This window comes from Elephantulus edwardii, unplaced genomic scaffold (genome assembly GCF_000299155.1).
Source record: "Elephantulus edwardii isolate Elephantulus edwardi_28Jun2011 unplaced genomic scaffold, EleEdw1.0 scaffold00095, whole genome shotgun sequence".
Lineage (NCBI taxonomy): Eukaryota > Metazoa > Chordata > Mammalia > Macroscelidea > Macroscelididae > Elephantulus > Elephantulus edwardii.
The window spans coordinates 9544228-9570337 of NW_006399845.1; the positions used below are offsets into that span (position 1 = coordinate 9544228).

Consider the following 26110-nt stretch of genomic DNA (forward strand, 5'->3'; position numbering starts at 1 on the left):
GATGGTGCCCATGTGCAGGGCGGGGCTGTTGTTCTCGCGGATGAACAGGGTGTAGGAGGCTTGGGAGAAGGTGGGCGCATTGTCATTCACGTCGGAGACCAGCACGGTTATCTTGTGCTCGGTTTTCAGCCTGGGGGTGCCCAAGTCACTGACGGTGATGGTGATGTTGTACTCAGATCTACTCTCCCTGTCCAGGGGTCTGTCTGTTACCAGGGTGTAAAAGTTTTCGATAGAAGATTTCAGGAGAAATGGTAGATCATCCTGAATGGAGCAACCTAGTCTCGCGTTGTCCTCGGAATCAAGATCTGAAACACTGAAAACTGCCACCACAGTCTCTGGTGAGTTCTCAGGAATAGGGCTGCTAAATGCGGAAACTGATATTTCCGGGGCGTTATCATTGACATCCATCACTTGAACCAAAACAGTGCATTTCCCAGAAAAGCTTCCAGCATCTCTAGCCTCCATATTGACTTCATAGGACTGAATTGTTTCATAATCAAGTTGTTTATTCAGTCGAATTTCTCCTGTCATGGCATTGACCTCAAAGGTTTTGTTAATCTCCTCTGAAACTTGGAAAAGTGAGTAAGAAATCTCTCCATTGGCTCCTATGTCTATGTCAGTAGCAGAGACCTTGAGGATGAAGGAGCCCACGGGGCTGTCCTCAGGGACCTGGACCCTGTAGAGAGGCTGCTCAAATTCAGGGGCATTGTCGTTGGTGTCCATGACCTCGATGTGGATCTGCACTGTTCCAGACCGTGGAGGGGAACCTCCGTCCTGGGCGGTGAGGGTTAGCCGGAGCCTAGCCTCCTCCTCTCGATCCAGTTCTTTGTCCAGCACCAGTTCTGGATATTTCCTATTGTCACTGCGTTTTCTGGTGAGGACCCGAAAATGGGAGTTGGAGTTGATGTCATAATTCTCAATATTATTGTGACCCACATCCATATCCTGGGCGTTCTTCAGAGGAAAGGTCGTCCCAGGGGCACTGCTCTCTGATATTTTTAGAGATATTTCTCTGTCTAAAAACACTGGGGCGTGGTCATTTATGTCTATTACCTGCAACTCAGCTTGGAAAAACTCTAAAGGATTTTCTAGCAATACCTGGAAACGTAGCACACAAGGCTCTGTGTCACCACACAGTTCCTCCCGGTCCAGTTTCTCATAAAGCACCAAATCCCCGGTCTCCAGATCGAGCTGCAAATGGAGCTTGTTTCCTTTGGAAATGACCCTAGCCCCGCGTCTGGAGAGTTCCCTTTGCTCCAGACCCAAATCTTTAGCTATATTGGTTACAAAAGAGCCGCCCTCAGTTTCCTCCACAACGGAATAACGCCTAGTTTCCGCGCTTACGAGAGAGAATGCCAAGAGAATAAAGAAAAAAGTGACTTGCCTTTGTCTGCAAATGAGCTTCCCGCTGGCCTCCATTGTTTTTGCCTGAGACTGCTTCCAGAAGAGTGGATTTCAAGAATGGTAAACTCCCAGCACTTGATAGTGTGATTAATCCACAAGATACATCGGAAATATTTTGATAAATGTCCCTTTTCACCTCCCAGCACTCTCTCCTTGGTGCCCTCGCTTCTCGTGGGTTTCTGGGCTCTGGTGGGTAAGGTTTTCCGGTTAAGGACCAAGCAGCGGTTCGTTTGTACCTTCTTATCCTGCAGCGCCACCACGCGTCCTAACAGAATCTTACAGTTTCTCTATTGGAAACGGATGTAATGTCTTTCCCTGTTGATATAGTAACTGTTGGTACAACTGTATGTACGGACACTCAGAAAGGTTTCAGTGCTACTATACAAACAACCGTTTGAGGGCCACACAAAAGGAATGTTCTTTAGTAGGGGCTTTACTATTGTTTGAGTTTTACATGGGAAATATTTGGTTTACAGACTGATAGGTAAGAAACATTATATGCAGGAACAATTAAATACTATGGGAGCAAATGAATTGAGGCTCAATGTCAAGAAGACAAAGATTTTCACCACTGGGCCAATTGGCAGCATCAGGATGGATGGTGAAGAGATTGAGATTGTTCACAGCTTCAGTTTGCTTGGCTCCACAATCAACACTCTCGGAACCAGCAGCCAGGAAATTAGTATTGCCATGGGAAAGTCTGCTGTTAGGGACCTCTCCAAAGTACTGAAGAGCAATGGTGTCTCTCTGGAGACTAAGGTGCGTCTGATACAGGCCATGGTCTTTGCTATCACTTGTTATGCATCAGAGAGTTGGACAATGACCAAGGAGGACAGAAGGAGAATTGATGCCTTTGAGCTTTAGTGCTGGGGAAGAGTATTGAGGGTACCATGACTGCTAGGAAATCAAACAGATTCATCCTGGAAACGGTCAAACCAGGCTGCTCCTTAGAGGCAAGGAGTCTAAGTCTCCATCTAATATGCTTTGGACATGTTGCAAGGAGGGACAGGTCCTTGGAGAGGGACATAATGTTTGGTAGGGTGGAGTGACAGTGCAGAAGGGGAAGGCCCGCTATGAGGTGGATTGATTCAGTGAGGAGGTAATTTGGATGGGTGTATCAGAGAGGTACGATTGGTAGCAGAGTTTAGGAATGTTGTACATAGGGTCGCTATGAGTTGCAAGCAACTCGACGGCACATAACAACAACAACATGGGAGCAACATAGAAATGACATATTTTAATTATTACAAACCATGAGAATACTTACTACATACCTGTGGACATTGGGCAAATATATTTATCTTTCTGCCTATGGGTTTTTTTGTGTGTGTTTTGTTTGTTCGTTTTTTCTCATCTGAAAGAAATGACAGGCAATCAATCCCATGTGATTTACTGTCCTTGAAAAATCGACAGTTGTTCAGCTATGGTCGGCTTTGACACCATGGTAGGTACATAACAGCCACCACATAGTTCCCAATTTGTGAGGTATTCAAGTTACTATGATACTTTTATAGTCGGATTTTAGTTTCTTTTTAGACGTGTATATCTTATTGTTAATAATCTTTGCTGCAGACTATGTTATTGTTTGCCATCAAGTAGGAACCCAGAGTTAACCCTCCAGTTGGTTTTCAGAAGCAGTAAATCACATGGGAGAAGATGGCCCGTGATTCATTATATTGTTGTTGTTGTATAACATAGAGTTGAAACCAACCCATAGCTGACCCTCCAGCAGGTTTTCAGTGGCAGTTAAGCGCATGGGAGGAGGTTGCCCATCCTTCTCTGTGGAGCAGCTGGTGGATTTGAACTGTGTGCCTTCGGGATTGCAGCGCAGCTTCTTGCTGGTGTTCTCATTCTCAGATTTACTGGCAGATGTTCAGTGTTATTTCATGTTCGAGACCTTGCCATAAAGCAGGCAATGCAAACTAAAATTTTTTTTCAAAAGGGGACAAGTTGGTAGAATTCAATTTAGGCCGAACTAACTTGTGACAGAGTCAGTGAAAAGGCACCACACTGACAGGACTGTGCTAATTTCAGAGCCGCCCCACACTGACTGAGGTGCTCTCCCAATTTGGCCCATAGGGAGCCGAGCTGCTCACCCAGAGGCAGCATAACTCTAAGTTCAAATCCACCAGCAACTCCTTAGGGAGAAAAAAAGACGACAATCTCCCCCTTCCATGCTACTATAGCCTCGGGAAATAGCTGAAGGGTCAGCTATAAACCGTTCTGACTCCACACCAATGAGTTTGAGATCATTAGTTGGTACTACTAATGAAAGTTAAGATCAATAAAATATAAATGGGAATAGTATTAATTATGGCAATAACAGAGCATGACCAGATTATCCAAATAATTTTAAAGACATGGGATGTACAGATTATCATAACAAATAAAGTTTCTTCTTTATCAGAATAATTAAGTAATCTAGGAATTTTTCTTTAGTAATATATGTCCACAACGATTTGTTACAATTTCCTGATAGAGATTGGGGAACTTTAAACATAAATTTTTTAATTCAAGCAGGAAAACATATTACAAAAAAAAAGTAGGTTGGGAACACTGCTCTTCTATGAATATTTGTTTTTAAAAATTCATAAAATAGTTCCACTTGTAGGTTTACTTCTGAGATTAAACATGTTTAAGAAGTATATGGTGCATGGCAAATGCTAAAAATGTTAAAGCTTAAAAATTCTTAAGGGAGCCCTGGTGGCTTAGTGGTAAAGATTTGCGTTGTCAACCCAAAGACAGACTTTGAGTCTACCAGCTGCCCTGTGGGAAAAGGATGAGGAATCTCTTCCCGTGCTTTATAGCTTCTCAAAACCCACGGGAGCTGTGTCGATTCCTACTCTACAGTACCTAGTAACAAAAACTTTAAATTCTGTGCTTTTGAAATTTATTGTATGTGTACTCATACATTACTCTTAAATCAGAAAATTAAAGTAGGGAAATACGGAAGAAACTAAAGCAATTTAAAATGGTCAAACTATTTATTATGTAGTATGCTAGGCATTAAGCTTGATTGTTTATGATAAAACATAAAACAGATAAATTCCTTTCTTTTTAGAGCAGAAGCTGGACCCCTTTCTGTGTAAAGAAGCCATTCTTTGACTGTCAGGGTACTTGAAATCACGTGAGAGGCCTTTAAAAAGAACCAGTGAAGCAAAACAAACAACAGTTGCCTCAATAAATTTCTTCTCAGGAATATGCGCGCAGGTGCAATATCACTTTTATTTCACTCTTTATCAAAACCCTAAATTATTCTGAAGTGAAAGACTTTCTTCTATTTCTCTCTCGGTGCTCTGAGGTGGAAAACTAGGGATAATTGGTTTTAAAAACTTGAACTCATTGGTCCCAGAACCTCCCGTCAGATACACCTGGTACTGGTAGGTCTGGGACAGGGTTCCAGTGCCGTTAAAGTCCACCAAGTGGCCCGGAAATTGGCCCTCTGTTACTGAGAAGCGATTTACTGAAGTGGTCCTGCTCCTCCTGCACAGCCGCATTGCCACGAACACTAACACCGAGAAGAGGAAGAGCGAGGAGACCGAGGCCAGCGCTATGACCAAGTAAACGGTGAGGGAGTCAGCGTGGGGCTCCTCAGGGGCCACCTCAGGCAGAGGCAGGTAGGGCTGAGAGAAGCCATCCACCAGGAGCACGTGCAGCGTGACGGTGACAGACAGGGGCGGCTCCCCATTGTCCTTGACCAGCACCAGGAGCCTGTGCTTGGGCGCCTCGCGCTCACTCAGCACCCTGGCCATGCGCACCTCGCCATTGTGCGCCCACACGCTGAACAGCCCGGGCTCCGTGGCCTTGAGCAGCTGGTAGGACAGCCAGGCGTTCTGGCCAGAGTCGCTGTCCACCGCCACCACCTTGGTGACCAGGTAGCCTGCCTCGGCCGCCCTGGGCACCAGCTCGGTGCAGGGCGCAGAGCTGTTCTGCATGGGGTACAGCACGAAGGGCGCGTTGTCATTGTCGTCCATGACCACCACGCGCACCAGCGCCTCGCTGCTCAGCGCGGGGGAGCCCGCGTCCGTGGCGCCCACGCGGAACTCGAAGGCTCGCAGGGCCTCGTAGTCCAGCGACCTCACCGCAAACAGGTGGCCATTGTCCGCGTTGATGGACACCAGGGAGGCCAGGGCCAGGTGTGGGTCGTGGGGCGGCAGCAGCGAGTAGGTGACCTGGGCGTTGGCTCCTGAGTCTCTGTCTGTGGCGCTGATGGTGCCCATGTGCAGGGCGGGGCTGTTGTTCTCGCGGATGAACAGGGTGTAGGAGGCTTGGGAGAAGGTGGGCGCGTTGTCATTCACGTCGGAGACCAGCACGGTTATCTTGTGCTCGGTTTTCAGCCTGGGGGTGCCCAAGTCTGTGACGGTGATGGTGACGCTGTATTCCGAGATCTGCTCTCTGTCTAAAGGCTTCTCTGTTACCAATGTGTAGAAATTCTCTACAGATGGTTTCAGGACGAAGGGGAGATCGTCCTGGACTGTGCAAACCATCTTTCCATTGTTTCCAGAATCTCTGTCTCTAATCCTAAAAACAGCAACGACTGTCTCAGGTGAGTTTTCTGCAATTGGGCTAGTAAGTGAGGACATAAGCAGCTCCGGGGAGTTGTCATTTATGTCTGTTACTTGCACTATCACAGTACATTTTCCAGAAAGCCCTCCACCGTCTTTGGCCTGGATAGTTAGTGTATAATTTTGAATTGTCTCATAGTCTAGCTGGGCTTTAAGACGGATATCGCCAGATGTTGAGTTGATTTGAAACGTTTTGAGAATAGTTTCAGTGGCATAAAAAACCACATAATGTATTTTCCCATTGCTTCCTGTATCTAGGTCAGTAGCTGACACAGCGACAACTAGCGAGCCTACGGGGAGGTTCTCGGGCACTTGCACCTTGTAGAGCGACTGCGCGAATACAGGCGCATTGTCATTTATGTCCACTACCAGGATACGCACCAGGGCGGTCCCTGACCTGGGCGGAGAGCCGCCGTCCAAGGCTGTGAGGGTTAAACTGAGCTCAGGCACCTTCTCGCGATCCAGCACTTCATCCAAGATCAGTTCTGGATAGAGAGTCCCCTCCCCGCCATCCCTGACGCTAATATGGAAATTTGCATTTGGGCTGATGGTGTAGTTGCTCAAGCTGTTGACACCAACATCCAGATCCTGCGCGCGCTCTAAGAGAAATGCTTCCCCTGGAGTAGCGCTTTCCAAGATTTTCAAGCGAATTTCTCTCTCTAGAAATACTGGAGAATGGTCATTGATGTCTCTGACCCATAATTCAGCGCGGAAAATCTGAAAAGGCTTTTCTAGTAATAACTGGAAAGGAAGCACACAAGGATCTGTGGGGCCACACACCTCCTCTCGGTCGAGTTTCTCATTTAGCATTAAGTCACCAGTCAGTGGACTGAGTACTAAAAACCGTATGTTCTGGTCTGAAACGATTCTAGGTCCTCGGGCTGACAGTTCCCCCACCCCCAGCCCCAGGTCATTTGCAAGGTTGGCCAGAAACGTGCCTTTCTCGGTTTCTTCCGCCACAAAATAACGACGCGGATCCGCATCAGCCCAGGATACACTCAGAAATACACAAAGAAGTAAGACTTGCCTTTTGTGCACAGCACTCTCTTTGCCGGCCTCCATTCTTCCTGTGAGTCTTCAAAAACACTTCCACTCGCTTCAAGCAGCTCTCGGAAATGACAGCAACCGACTAATGAATAATAGCAATGCTTGGGAGGAGGTGGACCCACTTTTGCTCACGTCCTATCCCCAGATTTCCTCTACAGGACTTTTCTCTCTTGGTCCCATGTCCTCTTCAGGCCGGAATCGGCTGCAACCTTTGTGCGGGCATTTTTCTCTTTTTCTTTAGTCAACAGCGCCACCTTGCGTGTGTTGCGAGTCATTCCCCTCTCAACAATAGAACAAAAAGATGGCGGATTAAAGGAACCTTGGCAACAGGAGTGATTTTTCTCAGTCATCTTTACCATTTCATGCCACCTTTGTCCTCAAATGATCATCGCAATGCCAGTAAGTGCTCGCATTATTTTCCCTTCTGATGTTCTGAAAACGTAGAGTAGTTAATCTGTTGCTTTATTAAGTCTAGAGACATACATACATTTAAACCCCTGCTCTCCACCAAGAAGAGTTCAGAGAAAATCTCCCGTTTTGAAAGTTGATAGTAAAGATTATGAAAGAAAGTAACACTTCATTAAAAAAAGACAACAGATAGAGTTTTAGGGTCTTTTATTTATTTATCAATTATGCCATTCATTTTTTAGGGTAAACTGGCCTCTCCCTGGTGTTTTGTGAAAGAAACATTCTTTCCGTTCAGCCGGAGTCTGGTGATGGGAATAACCAAAAGGCGTCTAGCCTAAAGGTCGTGGTTGGAAGCGTTTTTTTGGAAGAAAGGTGGGGTGATGTGCTCCTAGGATTTCAACGTAGGGAACCCAGTGAGGCGGTTCCACCCAGCACCCACATGGTGCTGCAAGTTGGAATCAACTGAGTACCGCAATAGGGTTTTGGTTGCTAGTTTCAAACCTGTTCACTCTTTATCCAAGATATTTTTTTGCAACAAATTCTGACGCACAGCTCCACTCCTTGACTGTTGCAAGTACTATTTTTCATAGAAAATCTCGGTTGCTAAAAGTGCTCACTGCGATTGAGTCAATTGATAGGTGTCTGAGACTGTCCATCATCACCGGAGGAAATTGCTCATCTTTCTCCGACAAATTCCAACCACAGACGACTCAGAAAGGGCCTTTGGAGTAGGAGCACAAGCAGTGCAACTTTTAATATATTTAAAGTACGCTAACCCAAAGATCGCTCATCTCCAGTGGTTTAAATTCACCAGTTGTACCAAAGGAGAACAACAGCAGTCTCAACATTTAGGAGCTCTGGTGGCCTAGTCTTCAGGGAGTTGCACAGCTAAAACCACGCCTCTCTGGTGATTGGAATTCACCAGTTGCTCCACGGAAGAAAGATGGACAATCTCCTCTTGTGCAATTTACAGCCTTAAAAAACTAATGGTTTGACTTTTTCTGACTTGAAATGAGTTTTGAGTGAGAAACCTGGTTGGAAGGTCTCTATGAGTTAGATGGTAGTAAAGTCTGAATGAATAGTAGTAAGATTATTAGTAAGAAGTAGGTTATTGTTGTAATTATCGATGTACTCCTAATATGCAATCATTAACTATGATGGTTGATCTAGAATGTGGGGTAAATACTTCTGTTCACTTTTTTATCAAGAGAATTTTCCCCCATTCCTTCATTGTTCTTATATGTAAAGTCTTTTTTTATATCTATTTAAATTATACTTCTATTCTTTAGCCTTTTAATTATTAAATTGTTGCTACAAGAAATGTTTAGCTATTATGCGTTATTATTTCAATACACAATTAAATTTCATTTCTTATTCTTTCTCTGGCCTTTATATTGTTCTCTCTCTCTCTGTGTATGTATGTGTGTGTGTGTGTATATATATATATATGCCTGCGACTCATAACGACCCTATGTACAACAGCTTATTTATCTACCCTGCTCTATTCTGTGCCAGTCTTATTGTCTCCAACACACCTACCCCCATTACCCCAGTCACTGAATCAATCCATCTCATCAAAGGTCTAATTTTGGTATTATTCTGTTCTCATTGAATATTTTAGGGGGCTTTCCATCTATTTTTACACTACAGAAAGGTTTCCTAATTAGACTATTATCTGTTTCTACATAGTTTGCTAGATTTTCCTACTGATCTCATTTGATGGTTTCTCTAGTGGTACATCTGTGACTGCACTTTGTATTTTATATTTGTTTGCTAATCTGGTAAATATTTTATTTCCCTTTAAAAGTTATCTGTATTTTGTTTTGAAAGAATTTCTGTCTTTAAAAATTTCTCTGTATTATTTTTTGTTATTTCTTTGCTGCTAGTCATATCCACATTTTTACTAGTAATGCTGAGTATTTTATGTTCTTTTTATTCTTTGGGAAACCTACCAGAGCCCTATTTTACTCATCACTTAAAATTAATTAAAAAAAAAGAAATAATTTTCAGTTTTGTTTTTCTCCAAAATAGTTTATGTCTTAAGTTCAAAATCAAATAGTGGGAAGAAAAGTATATAAAAATACAATCATTTTTCCCCCTTCACATTCTTAATTTTCTTCATTGCTCTTAAAGACAATAATTTTTTAAAAAACAGAATAAGGGAGCTCTTGTGGCCTACTGGCAAGAAGCTGCACTGCAATCCCAGAGGTGCATGGTTTGAATCCACCAGGTGCTCTGCTGGAGAAGGTGGGACAATCTCCTCCTGTATCAGTCAGATCTGATTTGACGGTACACACACAAAAAAATAATAAAATTTTTAAAAATGTTTTAAAAAAACAGAACAAATTATTTTACTGTGACTTCTAATCTCAATCTGTACACTGCTATATTTGATTCATTTAATAATAAATTGACTCCTTATGCTTTTGAATTAGATTTTAGTTCTGATATACCTTCAAGGGACTTTGCATTCTTTTCTCTTACAATCACTGATAGTATTGTATATTAATTATAATTTTTCTTACTTTTAGAAGAGGTTAGTGATTGCCTTGCTTTTCAATTTCTTACTTTCCTTGTACACACACCATTTTTTTCACATTTCTTTTTTTCTTTTTTTTTATGCGTGTACCGTCAAATTGGATCTGACTGGTACAGGAGGCGACTGTTCCTCCTTCTTCAGCAGAGCATCTGGTGGATTTGAACCACATTTTTTTCACATTTCTGAGCATAACTTTTCACTGAATTATTTCCATTATTTTATTATTATTTCCATTCTTTAAGTCACATAGTTGCTCTACAGAAGCAGCTTGTTGCGTAGCTACCATCCTGAAACTCCTTTTGATGTCACTCTTGGAATTTCTTCAATTTTTTTTTTTATTCTGTAGGATTCCCTGTTTCTTAGATTTTATATAGCTGTGTTAGGTTTTTTGTTTGTTTGTTTTTGCTTTCGTAGTGTAATTTCATCTGGTTATAAAGATGATATCATTTCTGTGGACTCACAGATGACATCCCTCAACATTCCTGTCTTTTGAGACACACACTTCAAACTGGTTCCTTATGCCAGAGTGCAGTTGCCCCCCTGGGATCACCTTTCAATATTATCTGGAGATTTCTTTCACCTCAGTACTGTTTTGAATCTTTTCATTTTTGTTTCTTCTGCCTTCCTCTCCCTCAGTTTACTCTCTCATTTTGGTAAACATCTTCCAGTAGTTTTCAGAGAAGAGTATACATTGGTTATAATTTTTGTTTCTTTTAATATATTACAGCTTCTTTCCAGCTGACAGTTTGGACACTTCTGAGAGTCCTGAAGTTTAAACTAGACTTGACCTCAGTTTTCCTCACTCAGTCTTGGTAGTTGATTTGTCAGATGTGCTAGTGGTCAATCTTCTTCCCATATTCTGACACTCCTCTCTTTTGCTTTCTATCCTAGTGTTTCCATCTCTGTAGGTTCCCATTTATGTATTAGCACATTTCTAGAGAGAGCTGAAGTAAAGGTGCATGGCCACTCCATCAATTTAACTCAAAATCCCCTTAAATTCTTTTAGGTAGTTTTTTTGTTTATTGGTCTACTATTCTATAGTTTTAGTCTGTTCTGTTATGCTATGCTTTTATATTTTTAATTTTAATTTTATCTTTTTTATTTTTAGTTGTTTCCTTTGCTTATTTTCTTTCTAATAAATCATGGCTTCTAACACATATACATATATATATATTGTGGTTGTTAGGTGTTGTCAAGTATGACTCAGAGTGACCCTATGAACAATAGATCTGAACTTTGTCCTGTTCTGTGCCATCCTCATAATTTCTGATATACTTGAGCTCATTGCAGCAGTCATTGTGTTAATCTATCTGATTGAGGTCTTTCTCTCTTCCACCAACATTATACTTTTCCAAGCATCATGTCTTTTTCAAGGAATAGCCTCTCCTAACAACATTCCCAAATTATGTGAGACGAAGCTTTATCATCTTTGCATCCAAGGAGCACTCTGACTGCATTTTGTCCAGGACTTTTCCATTTGTTCTTTTGGCAATCCGGAGGATATTGAGTACTCTCCCCTAACATCACATCTCAAACGCATTTGATTAACTTCTGTCATCCTTAAATGTCCAGCTCCCAGACTCATAGCAGATGATTGGAAGAACCATGGTTTGAATCAGGTATATTTAGTCTTTAAACTGACATCATTGTTCTTCAGGACTTTGGAAAGGTCCCTGACAATAGCTTTTCCCAATGCTAGATGTCTCCTGATAGGACTACTGGTACCAAAGGTGTTAATTGTGGGTCCAAGATGAGATCATGGATAATTTCAATCTTTTCTCCATCTAAGATGATGCTGCCATCATGATGATATTTGTTTTCTTGCTGTTGAGATGTAACCCATGTTGAAGGTTGTAGTCCTTGATCTTCTGCAGAAAGTGCCTCAAGTCCTCCTGGTTTTCAAAAGCAAGGTTGTGTCATTAGCATCTGCAGGTTGTTGATAAGTTGTCCTTCAATCTTAGTCATAAAGTCAAGCTTCTTGGATGGTGTGCTCAGCATACAGATTGAATAGATAGGGAGAAACTTTACAATCCTGGCACACACCTTTTTAAAAATTTTAAACCATGCAATGTTCCTTTGTTCCGTTTGGAAAATAGCTTCTTGGTCTAGGTATAAGTTTCATATGTTGTTGTTGTTGTTATAGGCCATTGAGTCCCTTGGAACTCATAGCGACCCTGTGTACAAGAGCCCTAAATGCCGTTCTATCCTGTGCCAAACTCGCTGTCTCGGACACACTCATTCCCACCACCCCAATCACAAAATCGATCCATCTCATCGAGGGTCTTCCTCTCCTGTGCTGTCCCTCCACTGTCCCAAACAGGATGCCCCTCTCCAAGGACCAGCCCCTCCTTGCAACATGCCCAAAGTATGTCAGATGAAGCTTCAGAATCCTTGTCTCCAAGGAGCATTCCGACTTTACCCTCTCCAGGACAAATCTATTTGTTCTCCTATCAGTCCATGGTATATGCAGCACTCTTCTCCAGCACCACAGCTCAAAGGCATCAATTCTCTTTCTATCATCCCTATTCACTGTCCAGCTCTCTGATGCATAGCACGTAATTGCGAAGACTATAGCCCAGATCAGGCGCACCTTAGTCTCCAGCCCGACGTCAGTGCTCTTCAGTACTCTTGAGAGGTCCCTCACAGCTGACTTTCCCAATGCAATTCATCTTTTGATTTCCTGGGTGCTGTTACCATGAGTGTTGACTATGGAGCCAAATAAACTAAAACTGTTAACTATCTCAATCTCTTCACCATTCATACTGATGCTGCCAATTGGCCCAGTAGTGAGAATCTTTGTTTTCTCTATGTTGAGCTTCAATCCATATTGAAGACTGCAGTCCTTGACCTTCTGCAGCAAGCTCTTCAGGTCCTCTTCAGCTTCAGCAAGCAGGGTTGTTTCATCCATATAATGCAGGTTGTTGATGATTCTTCCACCAATCCTGATGCCACATTCCTCCTCGTACAGCCCAGTGTCTTGGATGATTTGTTCTGCATATGGATTGAAAAGGTATGGAGACAGAATACATCCCTAATGGACCCTCTTCTTGATTTTGAACCATGTAGTGTCTCCTTGCCTCTTGGTCCAAGTATAGGTTTCGCATAAGCACAATTAACTGTTCTGGGATTTCCATACTTTTCAGAGTCATCCATACTTTGTTGTGATCCACACAGTCAAAAGCCTTTGCATAGTCAATGAAGCACAGATAGACATTCTTCTGGTTTCATATAAGCACAATTAATTGTTCTGGAATTTCCAATTTTCTCAGTGCTAGTCATAAGTTTGTTATGGTCCACATAGTCAAACACCTTTCTTTGTATAATCAATAAAACTCAATTAGACATTTTTCTGGTATTTTCTGCTTTCACTCTGGATCCATTTGCCACCATCAAGGATATTCCTGGTGCCAGGACCTCTTCTAAATTGAACTTGAACTTCGGACATTTCTCTATCAATGTACAGTTGTAGCCGGTTTTTGGATATTCTACAGCAAAGTTTTGTTTGTGAAATGATGTTATTTGTGAGTGTTCATTAATTTCCACATTCTGTTGTACCCTCTTTCATGATAATGGGAATAAGTATGCATTTCTTCCAGTCGGTGAGCCAGGGAGCTTTCTTCTGAATATCCTGGCACAGACCGATAAGCATGTCTAGGGCTGCATCTGTTAGCTGAAACTTTTCAACTGATATTGACTGATTCCTGGGACCTTTTTTGGGTTGGGGTTTTTTTTTTGCCAATGTTTTAAATGTAACTTGGACTTCTTCCTTCTTCATCATTGGCTTTTTATCATATACTCCTTCCTGAAATATTTCAGTATCAACCAATCCTTTTTGGTACAATGACTCTGTACATTCCCTCCATCTTCTTTGATGCTTCCTGGATCATTTAAGTTTTCCTCCATAATATCTCTCAGAATTGCAACTCAAGGCTTGGATTTCTTTCTTAGTTCTTACAACTTGAGAAATGCCAAGTAAATTATTCTCTTGTTTTCCAACTTTAGATATTTTCCTATTCCATTATGAATAAATCATTGAGTATACAAAATTTAATAATTTAATTTCCAGCCTTATTTCTGTCCCCAAGTCCATAATTTCCAGCTACCATTCCTTCTACTTTGTTTCCAACTTTTTCATTCCGGGGGGGGGGGAATCCGTGCAGTGTTTGCATTTGCCTGTTGCTGGACTTTAAGCAGGACCAGAGAGGTTATCCTGTGCCATGATGTTTGTATGTGTAATTGTTTCCATGATTTGTAGTTATAGGAGCAACACCTATTTGTCAGTTCACCGAATTTGGGGAGTGATTGTATGCTGCTACTTATTTTATAGCTTAGGTGGGTATATACTTGTTAGTTTAGTGTTTACTCTTATCAATATGGCACTTGTTTGTCAGTTTGCTTTACTGAAGTAACTTATGAGTTCCTGTGATGTGATACTGGGACCTATATCACCAGTGTATCAAATGCCAGCAAGATCAACCATGGTGGGCAGGTTTCAGAACACCCAGGTTAGAAGCTGAGCTGCAACCCCGAAAGCACGCAGTTTGAGTTCACCAGATGCTCCCCTGGAGAAGGAGGGGCAATCTCCTCCTGTGCCAGTTGGATCCAACTCAAAGGTACACAACAAAAGAAAAAGAAGAAGAGGAGGAGGAAGGAGAGAAGAAGAAGGATCAACAACAACAACATCCATGGAAATATCAGCCAGGAAATAAAATTGCATTTAGAATGGAGAAAATCTGCTGCAAAGGACCTCATTAAAGGGCCAAAAATCAAAGGTGACAGAATTATTTGCTTGGCCCGACCCATAGTATTCATAATCACATCATGTGCATGCAAAAGTCAGATAATGAATACATAAGACTAAAGAAGAATTAATGCATTTACATTAAGGTGTTGAATATATTGGGTATTCAATATATTAGCAGCAATGTACTGCCAAGTACATTTGGTATATACCAAACCTATAAAAAAACTAGGGGCAAATAATTCCCAACATATGTTTTCAAACCCAACAAAATCATTAAATCATGTGATAGTAGAAAGTGATTTTCAGATACTCAAGTTCTGAATAAATTTAACAATTCACCTTCTTTTTATGAAGTTATTGGTGTTTCCTAGGAATTCAAGGGAGTAAACAAAAACCAGGAATACTGAAACCCAGAGTACAGAAAAGAATTCAGGAAAACACCTAAATAAATTTCCAGAATTATGAGTAAAGCAAATTCTGAAGGGTCAACACTACAAATAGTGTACAGGTTAAGTCTCAGATTTAGAACATACTTGAGGCATAGTGGACAGTACATAATGACTCTAGTGGCCTGGTGGGGAATTGCATTGCCAACCTCAACCTGAGCGATTGGAATCTACCAGCTGTTTCACTCCCATGTGCTGTACAGCCTCGGAAAACGTGCTGTGAGTTATATTTTACTCAAAGGCTGTGCATAGTTTGTTGATGTTCTCATTTTCAGATATTCTCTCACAGAGGTTCATTTTTCTGATTACTGTACGAAATACCTCTGAGTTTATAAAGTTACTGATAATAAAAAACAGAAAAAATGATTTTTTAAAAAATAAATGTCTAACTTATGATGGCGTCGTTGGAGTAGAGCCCCATCAAAAGTTTCAGACCAGCTGTGTAATTGAGAAGTCTGAATAGAAGGGATGAATCCAAAGGGAAAAAAATGGCACTGATATAATTTTTTTATTAATTCACCCATAGTTTCTCATAATTTTATTTTATATACTCAATCAAGCAAAATTAATTCTAGTAGGTTTAAGTATAAAGCAACAATTTATTATGGGTTCATTTTTAGAAAGTTATTTTACCAGTCTATTTTTTATATGTATACATATAAGTATGGTAAGAATAATTAATTTATTGTGAATGATGGTTATTTCTGATTTGTTGGAATATTAGGATTATTTTTCTGTTTTTTTGTACTTACAGTTCATGCTTGAGTAATGTTTAAATATATATTGTTTTAAAATAATAAATCATTATTTACATGTGGAAACCATTTATTAATATTATGAAAACAGTCACAACCCTACCATTTTCTATTTAATATGAGTTTCATTTATTTTTCTTAATTTCAAATAATAGTACATCCTTAGTTCAATAATGTCAATTTTGAAAGAAATCGTTAACTTGAGAAATATTTTTTAAAATGGCAATAGTGATTTCGAAACAGTAAAGAAATCCATAATTTCAAGATCACACACATTTTTGCATAAATGAAAATGATTTCTGAAATGGAATACCATAACTTACAATATGTCTAGATTCATGGTGATGATGTTCAAAGAGGTTGGAATATAAATCTCTCAAGCATAGCAATGAACAAGGTAAATCAATAGTCAAGAACTTGACAACAATCATTACTTCCCCAAATCCGACTAAATAAAACCCAAGAAACATGTTGAAACTGTTTCTGAGCTCTTGTGTGTGCATGCAAAATGTGAAAAAGCCTGGAGGAAATGTAAAATTCTCAAAACAGATATAGTTTCAAATAAAACATTGTCGACGGTGACTGAGAATATGTAATTTCCGTGAACAAATTCTAAGTAGATCAGCAAATGGCTCCATTAACCAGGCCTTCTCAAAATTTAATTACTAATTTAACCCCAAATGATTCCTAAAATTGGCATTATCTTCAGTATCCATACCAGTTTCCTTGACCAAAAAGTTGGGAAATAAGGGTTTAAGAAACTTGAACTCGCTGGTCCCAGACTCTCCTGTCAAACAAACTTCATATTGGTAGTTCTCTGTCCCTGTGCCGCTGATGTCCACCAAATGGCTGGGAAAGTGGCCTTCTGGCATCGAGCAGCGATCAGATAACGTCACTCCGCTCCTCCTGCACAGCCGCAGGGTGACGAACAGGAGCACAGAGAAGAGGAAGAGCGAGGAGACCGAGGCCAGAGCGATGACCAAGTAGACGGTGAGGGAGTCAGCGTGGGGCTCCTCAGAGGCCACCTCAGGCAGAGGCAGGTAGGGCTGAGAGAAGCCATCCACCAGGAGCACGTGCAGCGTGACGGTGACAGACAGGGGCGGCTCCCCATTGTCCTTGACCAGCACCAGGAGCCTGTGCTTGGGTGCCTCGCGCTCACTCAGCACCCTGGCCATGCGCACCTCGCCATTGTGCGCCCACACGCTGAACAGCCCGGGCTCCGTGGCCTTGAGCAGCTGGTAGGACAGCCAGGCGTTCTGGCCAGAGTCGCTGTCCACCGCCACCACCTTGGTGACCAGGTAGCCCGCCTCGGCCGCCCTGGGCACCAGCTCGGTGCAGGGCGCAGAGCCGTTCTGCATGGGGTACAGCACGAAGGGCGCGTTGTCATTGTCGTCCACGACCACCACACGTACCAGCGCCTCGCTGCTCAGCGCGGGGGAGCCCGCGTCCGTGGCGCCCACGCGGAACTCGAAGGCTCGCAGGGCCTCGTAGTCCAGCGACCTCACCGCGAACAGGTGGCCATTGTCCGCGTTGATGGACACCAGGGAGGCCAGGGCCAGGTGCGGGTCGTGGGCCAGCAGCAGCGAGTAGGTGACCTGGGCGTTGGCTCCTGAGTCTCTGTCTGTGGCGCTGATGGTGCCCATGTGCAGGGCGGGGCTGTTGTTCTCGCGGATGAACAGGGTGTAGGAGGCTTGGGAGAAAGTGGGCGCGTTGTCATTCACATCAGAGACTAGCACGGTTATCTTGTGCTCGGTTTTCAGCCTGGGGGTGCCCAAGTCACTGACGGTGATGGTGATGTTGTACTCAGCTCTGCTCTCTCTGTCCAGTGGCTTCTGTGTTACCAGGGTGTAGAAATTCTCTATGGTACTCTTCAGAAGGAAGGGGAGACCATCCTCGATGGAACACTTCATTTTTCCGTTGTTTCCTGAGTCTGGATCTGAAATTCGGAAAATAGCAATCACGGTCTCAGGGGAGTTTTCTGGGACATCACTGATGAGCAATGACATGGTCAGCTCAGGGGCGTTGTCATTCACATCCATCACTTCTATGGTTACTGTGCATTTTCCAGATAGGCCTCCGCCATCTGAGGCCTGGATTTCCACACGGTAAGATTTAATTTCCTCAAAATCCAAAAGTTTTTTTAATCGAATTTCTCCCATGACTGCATTTATTTCAAAAGCCTGCATGACTGGATTGGAAGGATGGAAAAGGGAGTAGGTGAGCTCCCCATGGGTGCCAGCATCTAAATCTCTAGCAGAGACAGTGATAACAAGAGAGTCTATGGGGCTGTTTTCTGGGACACGTGCCTCATAGAGCAGCTGAGTAAATTCAGGAGCATTGTCATTGATATCCACGACCTGGATGACAACCTGGGACGTCCCTGTCCTAGGAGGGGAGCCTCCATCCACTGCCAGGAGGGTTAACCTGAGCTCAGGCTGCTCTTCGTGGTCCAGCACTTGGTTGAGCACTAGCTCTGGGTATTTCCGGCCGTCACTGTGAGTGCGAGTGAAAAGGTGGAAGTGGGAGTTGGTGCTAATCGTATAGTTCTGAACTGTGTTGCTGCCTACGTCCAAGTCCTGAGCTATTTTCAAGGGAAATGCAGTCCCTGGCTGCGTGTTTTCAGAAATTTTCAGGAATTCACTTTCCAAGAATTCTGGGGCATGGTCATTTATGTCTTGGAGCTGCAGCTCTCCTTGAAAAAACTGCACCGGGTTTTTCAGTAACACTTGGAAATGCAGTATACATGGATCCGTGTCACTGCACAACTCCTCTCGGTCCAATTTTTCTTTCAGGAGCAAATTGCCACTTTTCTGCTGGAGCTGCAAATGCTCTTTGTTCCCTTCGGAAAGAACCTGGCCCCCGCGCGCAGCCAGCTCCCCTAAGCCCAGCCCCAGATCCTTTGCTAGGTTGGTCACAAATGACCCACTCTCCCTCTCTTCTAGAACAGAATATTTAAGCGTTGCACAGCCCGCCTCCCACAACAGTAATAGAATAACAATGGCGGTCACTTGCCTTTTCTGCAGTGCTTTGGGGAGCGGCGAATCCATCCTGCCTTTGGTCCAAAAGATGCAGTATTTAATCCTCAGAATTCAGTCAACCCACCTTCTTGGTTCGGTTATATATGCGTTCGTTTTACCCTTGACGAGTGTGAGGATGCCTCTCCGAAATCGCCCACCTCCAAGAATGGAAAGTAGTTCCTTCTGCCAGGGAGCTGCTAGGAACTGCTCAGGTTTAATGGAGTCACGCGGAGCTGGATTTTCACTCTCTTAGCCTGCAGCGCCACCAAGCGTTCCGCTTTACAACTTCATGTATTTTTCGTTTCGGAATGGATGGGAATAACTCAAAAGTGTCCGCACCTTTTTTAGGTTGTGGTTCTCTACACCCTCTTTCCTCTTTTGTGCAGTATTGTTCAGGAGGATTCTATTAACTTCGAGAGCAAAAATTTCCTTAATAGGGTACAAGTGTAGAGAACAAAACTTTCTGCTGAAGACGATATTAATTTATTCATTTCACAAGTATGAAAGGAAGCATCCTTCTAGTTTTTGGAGATAAAGTAGTAAATGAAACAAATTCCTTCTCTCATGTAGGAATTCATAAAACAACAATTCGTTTTGTCAGAAGAATATTATGATTAAAAAAACCCACACATAAAAAAACCCACACAGAACCAACCCGTTTCTACTTGCAAACAAACTTCAGTAAGTTGGAAACTCCGGAAAGAAAATGGTGATATCAATTCTTTTCTAACTAGGTTTCATAGCCTTAGGGAATTTTTTTTCCTTACGTAGAATTCATTGTTGGAGTGTCCCATGAAATTGAGAAGGAAAAAATAGAATTTGTTTTATTATAAATAAGTATAAGCAAAAAGTTCAGGCAGTGTCTTTTTTACAAACATGAAGAAAGAAATAGAGTCAACAAAATAAAAAAGCGTACACACACTTTTCCTGGAGGACGAGTTCTGGCCTGTGTGCATTAAACAAGGACCTTTCCTGGTGCATGTCCTTTGGGCCTATGGATATACGGTTATTTAAAATCACTACTGCTCCTACCAACTAAACTCAACGTGGATAGAGTGAGAATGGTAGAAAAAGATGTTTTTCAAGTAAAAAAGAATGCAGGTAGAAAAAGATGTTTTTCAAGTAAAAAAGAATGCAGTCCCAAGGAGGAAGTGATAAATAATATAGGAATATAGAAGAATTCCCTGTATCAAGTATGAGAATTTTATTTTTTGAGGGGAAATGCAACCAAATATAACCTCAGTATAAATATAAGTCAGTTTGGTATTTTGCTCATAAGGTCGCTATGAATTGTGTTCGACTCGACGGCAATCAACAACAAGTCAGTTTCATTTCAAAAGCAAATAAAAATAAAACAGATACTCATTTATTACTTTAAATTGCCTGCCTTTGCGAAAGTTGTAAAAGGGAGCTTTTCACAAAATATCACAAACGATGATATAAAGAAATTAAATGTTTACAAAATGTAACAAATGTAGTTAATATGAACAAGGTATAAAACATGAAAATAAAGGGATATTGTGGTTAATGTTGTTATTTTTATGTGCTATTGAGTCATCTGTGACTCATAGTGACCCTATGTACAAAAGCCCTAAAACCTGCCCTATTCTGTTCCAACCTCACTGTCTCTGACATTACCCCAGTCACTGAATCAATCCTTCTCATCGAGGGTCTTCCTCTCCTGGTCTGTCTGTCCCTCCACCCTCCCAAGCATGACGTCCCTCTCCAAGGACTGGACCCTCCTTGCAACACATACCAAGTATGTCAGACGAAGCTTCAGAATACTTGCCTCCAAGGAGCAGCCTGGCTTCACACTCTCCAGACAAACCTATTCATTTTCTTAGCAGTCTATGGTACCATTCAATACTCTTCTCCAACACCACAGCTCAAAGGCATTCAATTCTCCTTCTCTCCTCCCTAGTCATTGTCAAGCTGATGCATAGCAAGTGATTGCAAAGACCATGGCATGTATCAGGCACACCTTAGTCTTCAGACTGACATTGTTGCTGTTTAGTACTTTAGAGAGGTCTCTAACCACAGACTTTCCCATCACAATATGTCTTTTAAGTCCCTGGCTGCTGGTGCCAAGAGTGTTGACTGTGGAGCCGAGCAAACTAGAACTGTGAACAATCTCAATCTCTTCATCATCCATTATAATGCAACCAATTGTCCCAGTGGTGAGAATCTTTGTTTTCTTGATATTGAGACTCAATCCATGCTGAAGACTACAGTCCCTGACCTTCCACAGCAAGCGCTTCAGGTCCTCTTCAGTTGCAGCAGCAGGATTATGTCATCTGCATAATGCAGATTGTTGATGAGTCTTCCTCCAATCCTGATGCCACATTTCTCCTCATAGAGCCCAGCCTCCCAAATAATCTGTTCTGCATAAAGATTGAAAAGGTATGAAGATAGGATACATCTTTGGTGTACACTCTTCCCAATTTTGAACCATGCAGTGTTTCCTTGCTCTGTTCTGATGACTGCCTCCTGGTCCAAGTATAGGTTTCGCATTAGCACAATCAAGTGCTCAGGGATTCCCATTTTTCTGAGTTAGCCACAGTTTGTTATGATCCACCCTCAAATGCCTTTGCATAATCAATGAAACAAAGTACTCCCTGCTTTCAGCCAAGATCCATCTAACATTGCTACAATATACCTAGTACCACGACTCCATCTAAACCCAGCCTCCACTTCTGGTATTTCTCTGTTGACGTGCTGTTCTAGTTGTTTTTGGATAATCCTTAGCAGAATATTGCTTACAATTCATATTAATGATATTGTTCAATAATTTCCACACTCTCTGGGATCACCTTTGGAATGGGAACAATAGAGAACTCTTCCAGTCAGTTGGCCAAGTAGTTGATCTCCAGATTTCTTGGCACAATTTTGTGAGCACAACTAAGACAGCAATTGTTAGTTGAAATATGCCAATTGGTATACCATCAATTCCTGGAGTCTTATTCTTAGCCAATTCTTTCAAAGCAGTTTGAACTTCTTCCTGCATCACCACAGGCTCTTGCTCATATGTTGTTTCATTAAATTCTTCTGTGTCTGCTAATTCCTTTTGGGATAATGACTCTGTATACTCTTTCCATCTTCTTTTAATACTTGTAGGATCATTTAATATTCTGCCCAAAGCATCCCTAAGTATTGCAACTCAAGGCTGGAATTTCTTCTTCAGTTCCTTGAGCTTAAGAAATGCTGAGTGAGTTTGGCCCCTTTGATTTTCTGACTCCAGCTCTTTGTACATTTCTTTATAATACTTTGTCTTGCTGTGTTGCCTTTTGAAAAATTCTGTTCAGCTCTTTAATGTTTTGATTTCTTTCCTCTGCTTTGACTTCTTGACGCTCTAGTGCAATATTCAGAGTCTCTTCTGACATCCATTTTGGTCTTCCCCCCCCCCCATCTTTGCAACAACCTTTTGCACTCTTCCTGGATGATATTCTTGATATCTTCCCATAAACTCATTTGGTCTTTGCTCATTAGTGTTCAAGGTCTCAAATCTGTTCCTGACATGGTTCTGAAATTCAGGTGGGATAGACTCAAGGTCATATTTTGGTTCCCATGGACTTTTTTTTCCACTTTCCTTAGCTTCAGCTTAAACTTGCATATGAGTACTTGGTGATCCGTTCCACAATCAGCACCCGGCCTAGTTTTCACAGCTGACATTGAGCTTCTCCAGCATTTCTTTTCACAGATGTAAGGCTAGGTGCCACGTGAGAGATTGTGGTTAATAAACACAAGTAATATATACTTGTTGTTGTTGCGTACCACTGAGTCAAAACAGATCCATAGCTGACCCTCCAGCAGGTTTCTAGAGGCAGTACTTGCATGGGAGGAGGTTGCCCATTCTTCTCTCTCAGAGTAGCTGGCAGATTTGAAACGTGTCTTCAGGGGGATTACAGCACAGATTAAAGTGGACATAACCTACTAAAAAATCAGTATGCATGGTGAGTTCTGGAGACCTCGTGGTAAGAATCTGCACTGCAATCCCAAAGGCACGCAGAAGGATGGCAAGGAAAAGGATGGGCAATCTCCTCCCTGGTGATTACTGTCTCTGCAAACCAGCTGGAGGGTCTGCTACGCATGGGTTCCAACTGGATGGTACTCAACAAGGAGAGTTGGAGCTCCGGTGGCCCAGTTGGATAGGGAGTTGTGCTACCAACCTGAAGGTTGGTCAGACCCATCCACTGCTCCATGTTGTTGTTGTTAAGTGCCATCGAGTCACAGATGACTCATAGCAACTCTATGAAGGAGAGTCCTCAACACTTGGGTGTCTCTCATTCTCTCTCGAGGTTCATAGGGTTTCCAGAGGCAAGCTATTATGGAAGTGGAAGCCACTCCTCCTTCCAAGCTTGTTTTAACCGGGGAGCTCCACCTCACTTTCTGTCCACATTGGGTAGCCAACCATTAATGCATTTGACACATCAGTGTCACGGTGTTCAGCCTCACAGCAACCACAAGTGACCACCGTATGGCAACTTGTACACCAGGGCTATACAACCTAGAGGAATGTCTGAACAAGAACAATGACAGAGAAGCCCGAGGGCTGCAGATTAAAAGTCACTCCATTAAAACTGCTCCATGGGAGGGGAAAAAAATGGACAAGCACTTCCTGTGCAGTTTACAGCCCCTGAAAACCCCCGAGAGGGTCAGCTATAAAGCAGTGATTTTCAGTTTTAAGCATGGTGAAAGTGTTCAGAAAGATAATAAAAAAGTCAGCAGATAGAATCCACAAGGTACTCCACAGGAGAAAGAGGCAACAGTTAGTTCCCATAAGAACCATAGTCTGCCTCAGTGAAGCTGTTCTCATTCTGTTTTATGAGCACAAATGTCAGTAGGAATGAGTCCATGGCACACAGAAGAATAAAAACTTTCGAATTATTAGGAAATACATTCAAATTATAGACAAATACTTTCAATCAATTTCTTGTTTGGAGGAGCATCCACTTCCTAAACAGCATGCCTCTGGAAACACTATAAACTTAAAGAAATGGTGATACTTACATAACAGGATTCAGGTCTTTTGTGCATAGGGTCTCTATGAGTCATCCTCAACTCAATTGCAATCAGTAACAACAACAACAATAATGTTTAGGGTGAGTGGAAGTATTTTCTATGTATAGAATAAGCAAAAAAATGTTATTTAACTAAGCAGTAATAATTTCACTCACAAACATACTCAAACTCAATGCCTCATTGTAAAGAGAGACATTTCTTCATTTCTTCAAAATGATGTGATTATATTCACTATGAGGAGGTCTGGTGGCATAGTCCATCAGAAATTGTTCTGGTGACCCAGAGGTGGCACCTCTCTGGCATTTAGACCCCAGCAGCTGCTCTGCTGGAGAAAGATGGGCAATCTCCTCCCAAGTGATTTAGATCCTCAGAAAACGTGCTGGAGGATAAGCTGTTTTTGAATCAACTGCAATGAGAGAGTTTTGAATATGGAAATGAATGTTAGCAGCAATCAACAAATATTTCTTAAGCATTTATAATTAACTTGGTAGTTTCTTTAAAAAGAAGGAAATTAAAAGACGTATTGCATTGGGAAAGTCTACTGTCAGAGACCTCTCCAGAGTACTGAAGAGCAATGATGTCAGTATGGAGACTAAGGTGCACCTGATACAGGCCATGGTCTATGCAATCATTTGCTATGAATCAGAGAGCTGGCCAATTACTAAGGATGATAGAAGGAGAATTGATTCTTTTGAGCTGTGATGTTGGAGAAGAGTACTGAATATGCCATGGACTGCTAAGAGAATGAACAGGTGAATCATGGAGGGAGTTAAACCAGGCTGCTCCATGGAGGCAAGGATTCTGACGCTTCATCTGACATACTTTGGACATGTTGCAAGGAGGAACCAGTCTTTGGAGAGGGACGCCATGCTTGGAAGTTTGGAAGGACAGCGCAGAAGAGGAAGATCCTCGATGAGAAGGATTGATTCAGTGTCTAGGGTAATGGGGGTAGGTGTGTCAGAGACAATAAGAATGGCACAGAATAAATAGTGCAGGTTTTAGGGCTGTTATACATAGGGTCGCTATGAGTTGCTGGTGACTCGATGGCACAACAACTACATCAGTCACTATCTTACATGAACTCAACAACCTTTGAGTTCTCATTTAATATGTTAAATTTAGCTAAAAATCTGTATTGACTATCCTCCCATCTTAAAATACATTTAAATCCACTTCCTAAGCAACATGCCTCCGGAAACTCTATGAACTTTGATAAATGTCGAGAGTTGTAGAGGGGCTTCAGGCCTTTTGTTCTTAGAGTGTCTATGATTCGTGCTCAACTCAAAGGAAAACAATATCAACAACAACATCTTAGTGATAAGCTAAGTGATAAACCTATTTCAAGCTGTAGAAGTTATTCCCAAATGAAGCTTACACTGGAAGATTAAATAACCAAAAACATCTGAATTGAAAGATATTACACTGAGATCTTGATAACCCTCCCAAGAATTTTGAAGGATAGATACCTTAAGAATATATAAACATAATTTGTTAGAAAAAATTAAGAATGTAGAATTTTTTACTTTTTATTCAGTTGGTCAAATACAGATGAGCAAATTTCTTAATGCCTAAAAGTATATAGAAAAAACCTGAAATGTCAAGTTGTTTGTTGTTGTTTAATGCCGTCAAGTCGTAGACGACTCATAGCGACCCTATGAACGAACAGCCTGAGCACTGTTTGTACATAGAGTTTCCGGAGGCAAGCCATTTCGGAAGTGGATGCCGCTCCTGCTTCCAAGCTTGATTTAGTCGGGAAGCTCGCTCCAGCCAACACTGTCCACCATGGGTGCCCATTACCACGATTGGCACATCACTGTCACAGGCTTCAGCATCACAGCAACCACGAAGTTACCTCTGTACAGCAACGCACAGACCAGTGCTATACCACCAAGTAGATAGTTTAAAATTCTCTCTCAATTAGTTTAAAATTTAAACTTAATGAATAATAGTAAAATCAGCAAGAAACGGACCATCAATAGCATGCATCTATAACATGTAAACTTATGAGATCTATGAAATGGGTCAAGTTTAACAAGCTAATACTTAATTGAATTGGAGACTATTTCGAAGTGTGGCGTTTTCCTCCATTTCCCTCGCAGTTTCCTGGGGAGGGAAGTTGGGGAAAATTGGCTTGAGGAACTTGAACTCGCTGATTCCGGAACCTCC

The 26110-nt window shown here is 42.1% G+C and overlaps 3 protein-coding genes across 3 annotated transcripts in view; all 3 read right to left on the reverse strand.

The window, feature by feature from the left end:
* Positions 1-1419, reverse strand: part of PCDHB8 (protocadherin beta 8) — a 2451-nt gene extending 1032 nt beyond the window's left edge. The window contains exon 1 of the mRNA XM_006891216.1: positions 1-1419. Coding sequence (XP_006891278.1) covers positions 1-1419 — 1419 coding nt within the window.
* Positions 1420-4643: 3224 nt separating this feature from the next.
* Positions 4644-7031, reverse strand: PCDHB7 (protocadherin beta 7). The gene has a single exon (XM_006891141.1). It carries the CDS (start codon positions 7029-7031, stop codon positions 4644-4646), a length of 2388 nt encoding a protein of 795 aa, XP_006891203.1.
* A 9542-nt stretch (positions 7032-16573) lies between these two features.
* LOC102862847 (protocadherin beta-17-like) overlaps positions 16574-26110 on the reverse strand; it is a 13828-nt gene continuing 4291 nt past the window's right edge. Inside the window, exon 2 of the mRNA XM_006891217.1 lies at positions 16574-18960. Within this exon, the coding sequence (XP_006891279.1) occupies positions 16574-18960 (2387 nt within the window). The remainder of the gene's footprint in view (positions 18961-26110) is intronic.

Coding starts and splice junctions, on each gene's coding strand:
- PCDHB7 (XM_006891141.1), bottom strand. CDS start 7,031: ATGGAGGCCGGCAAAGAGAGTGCTGTGCACAAAAGGCAAGTCTTACTT.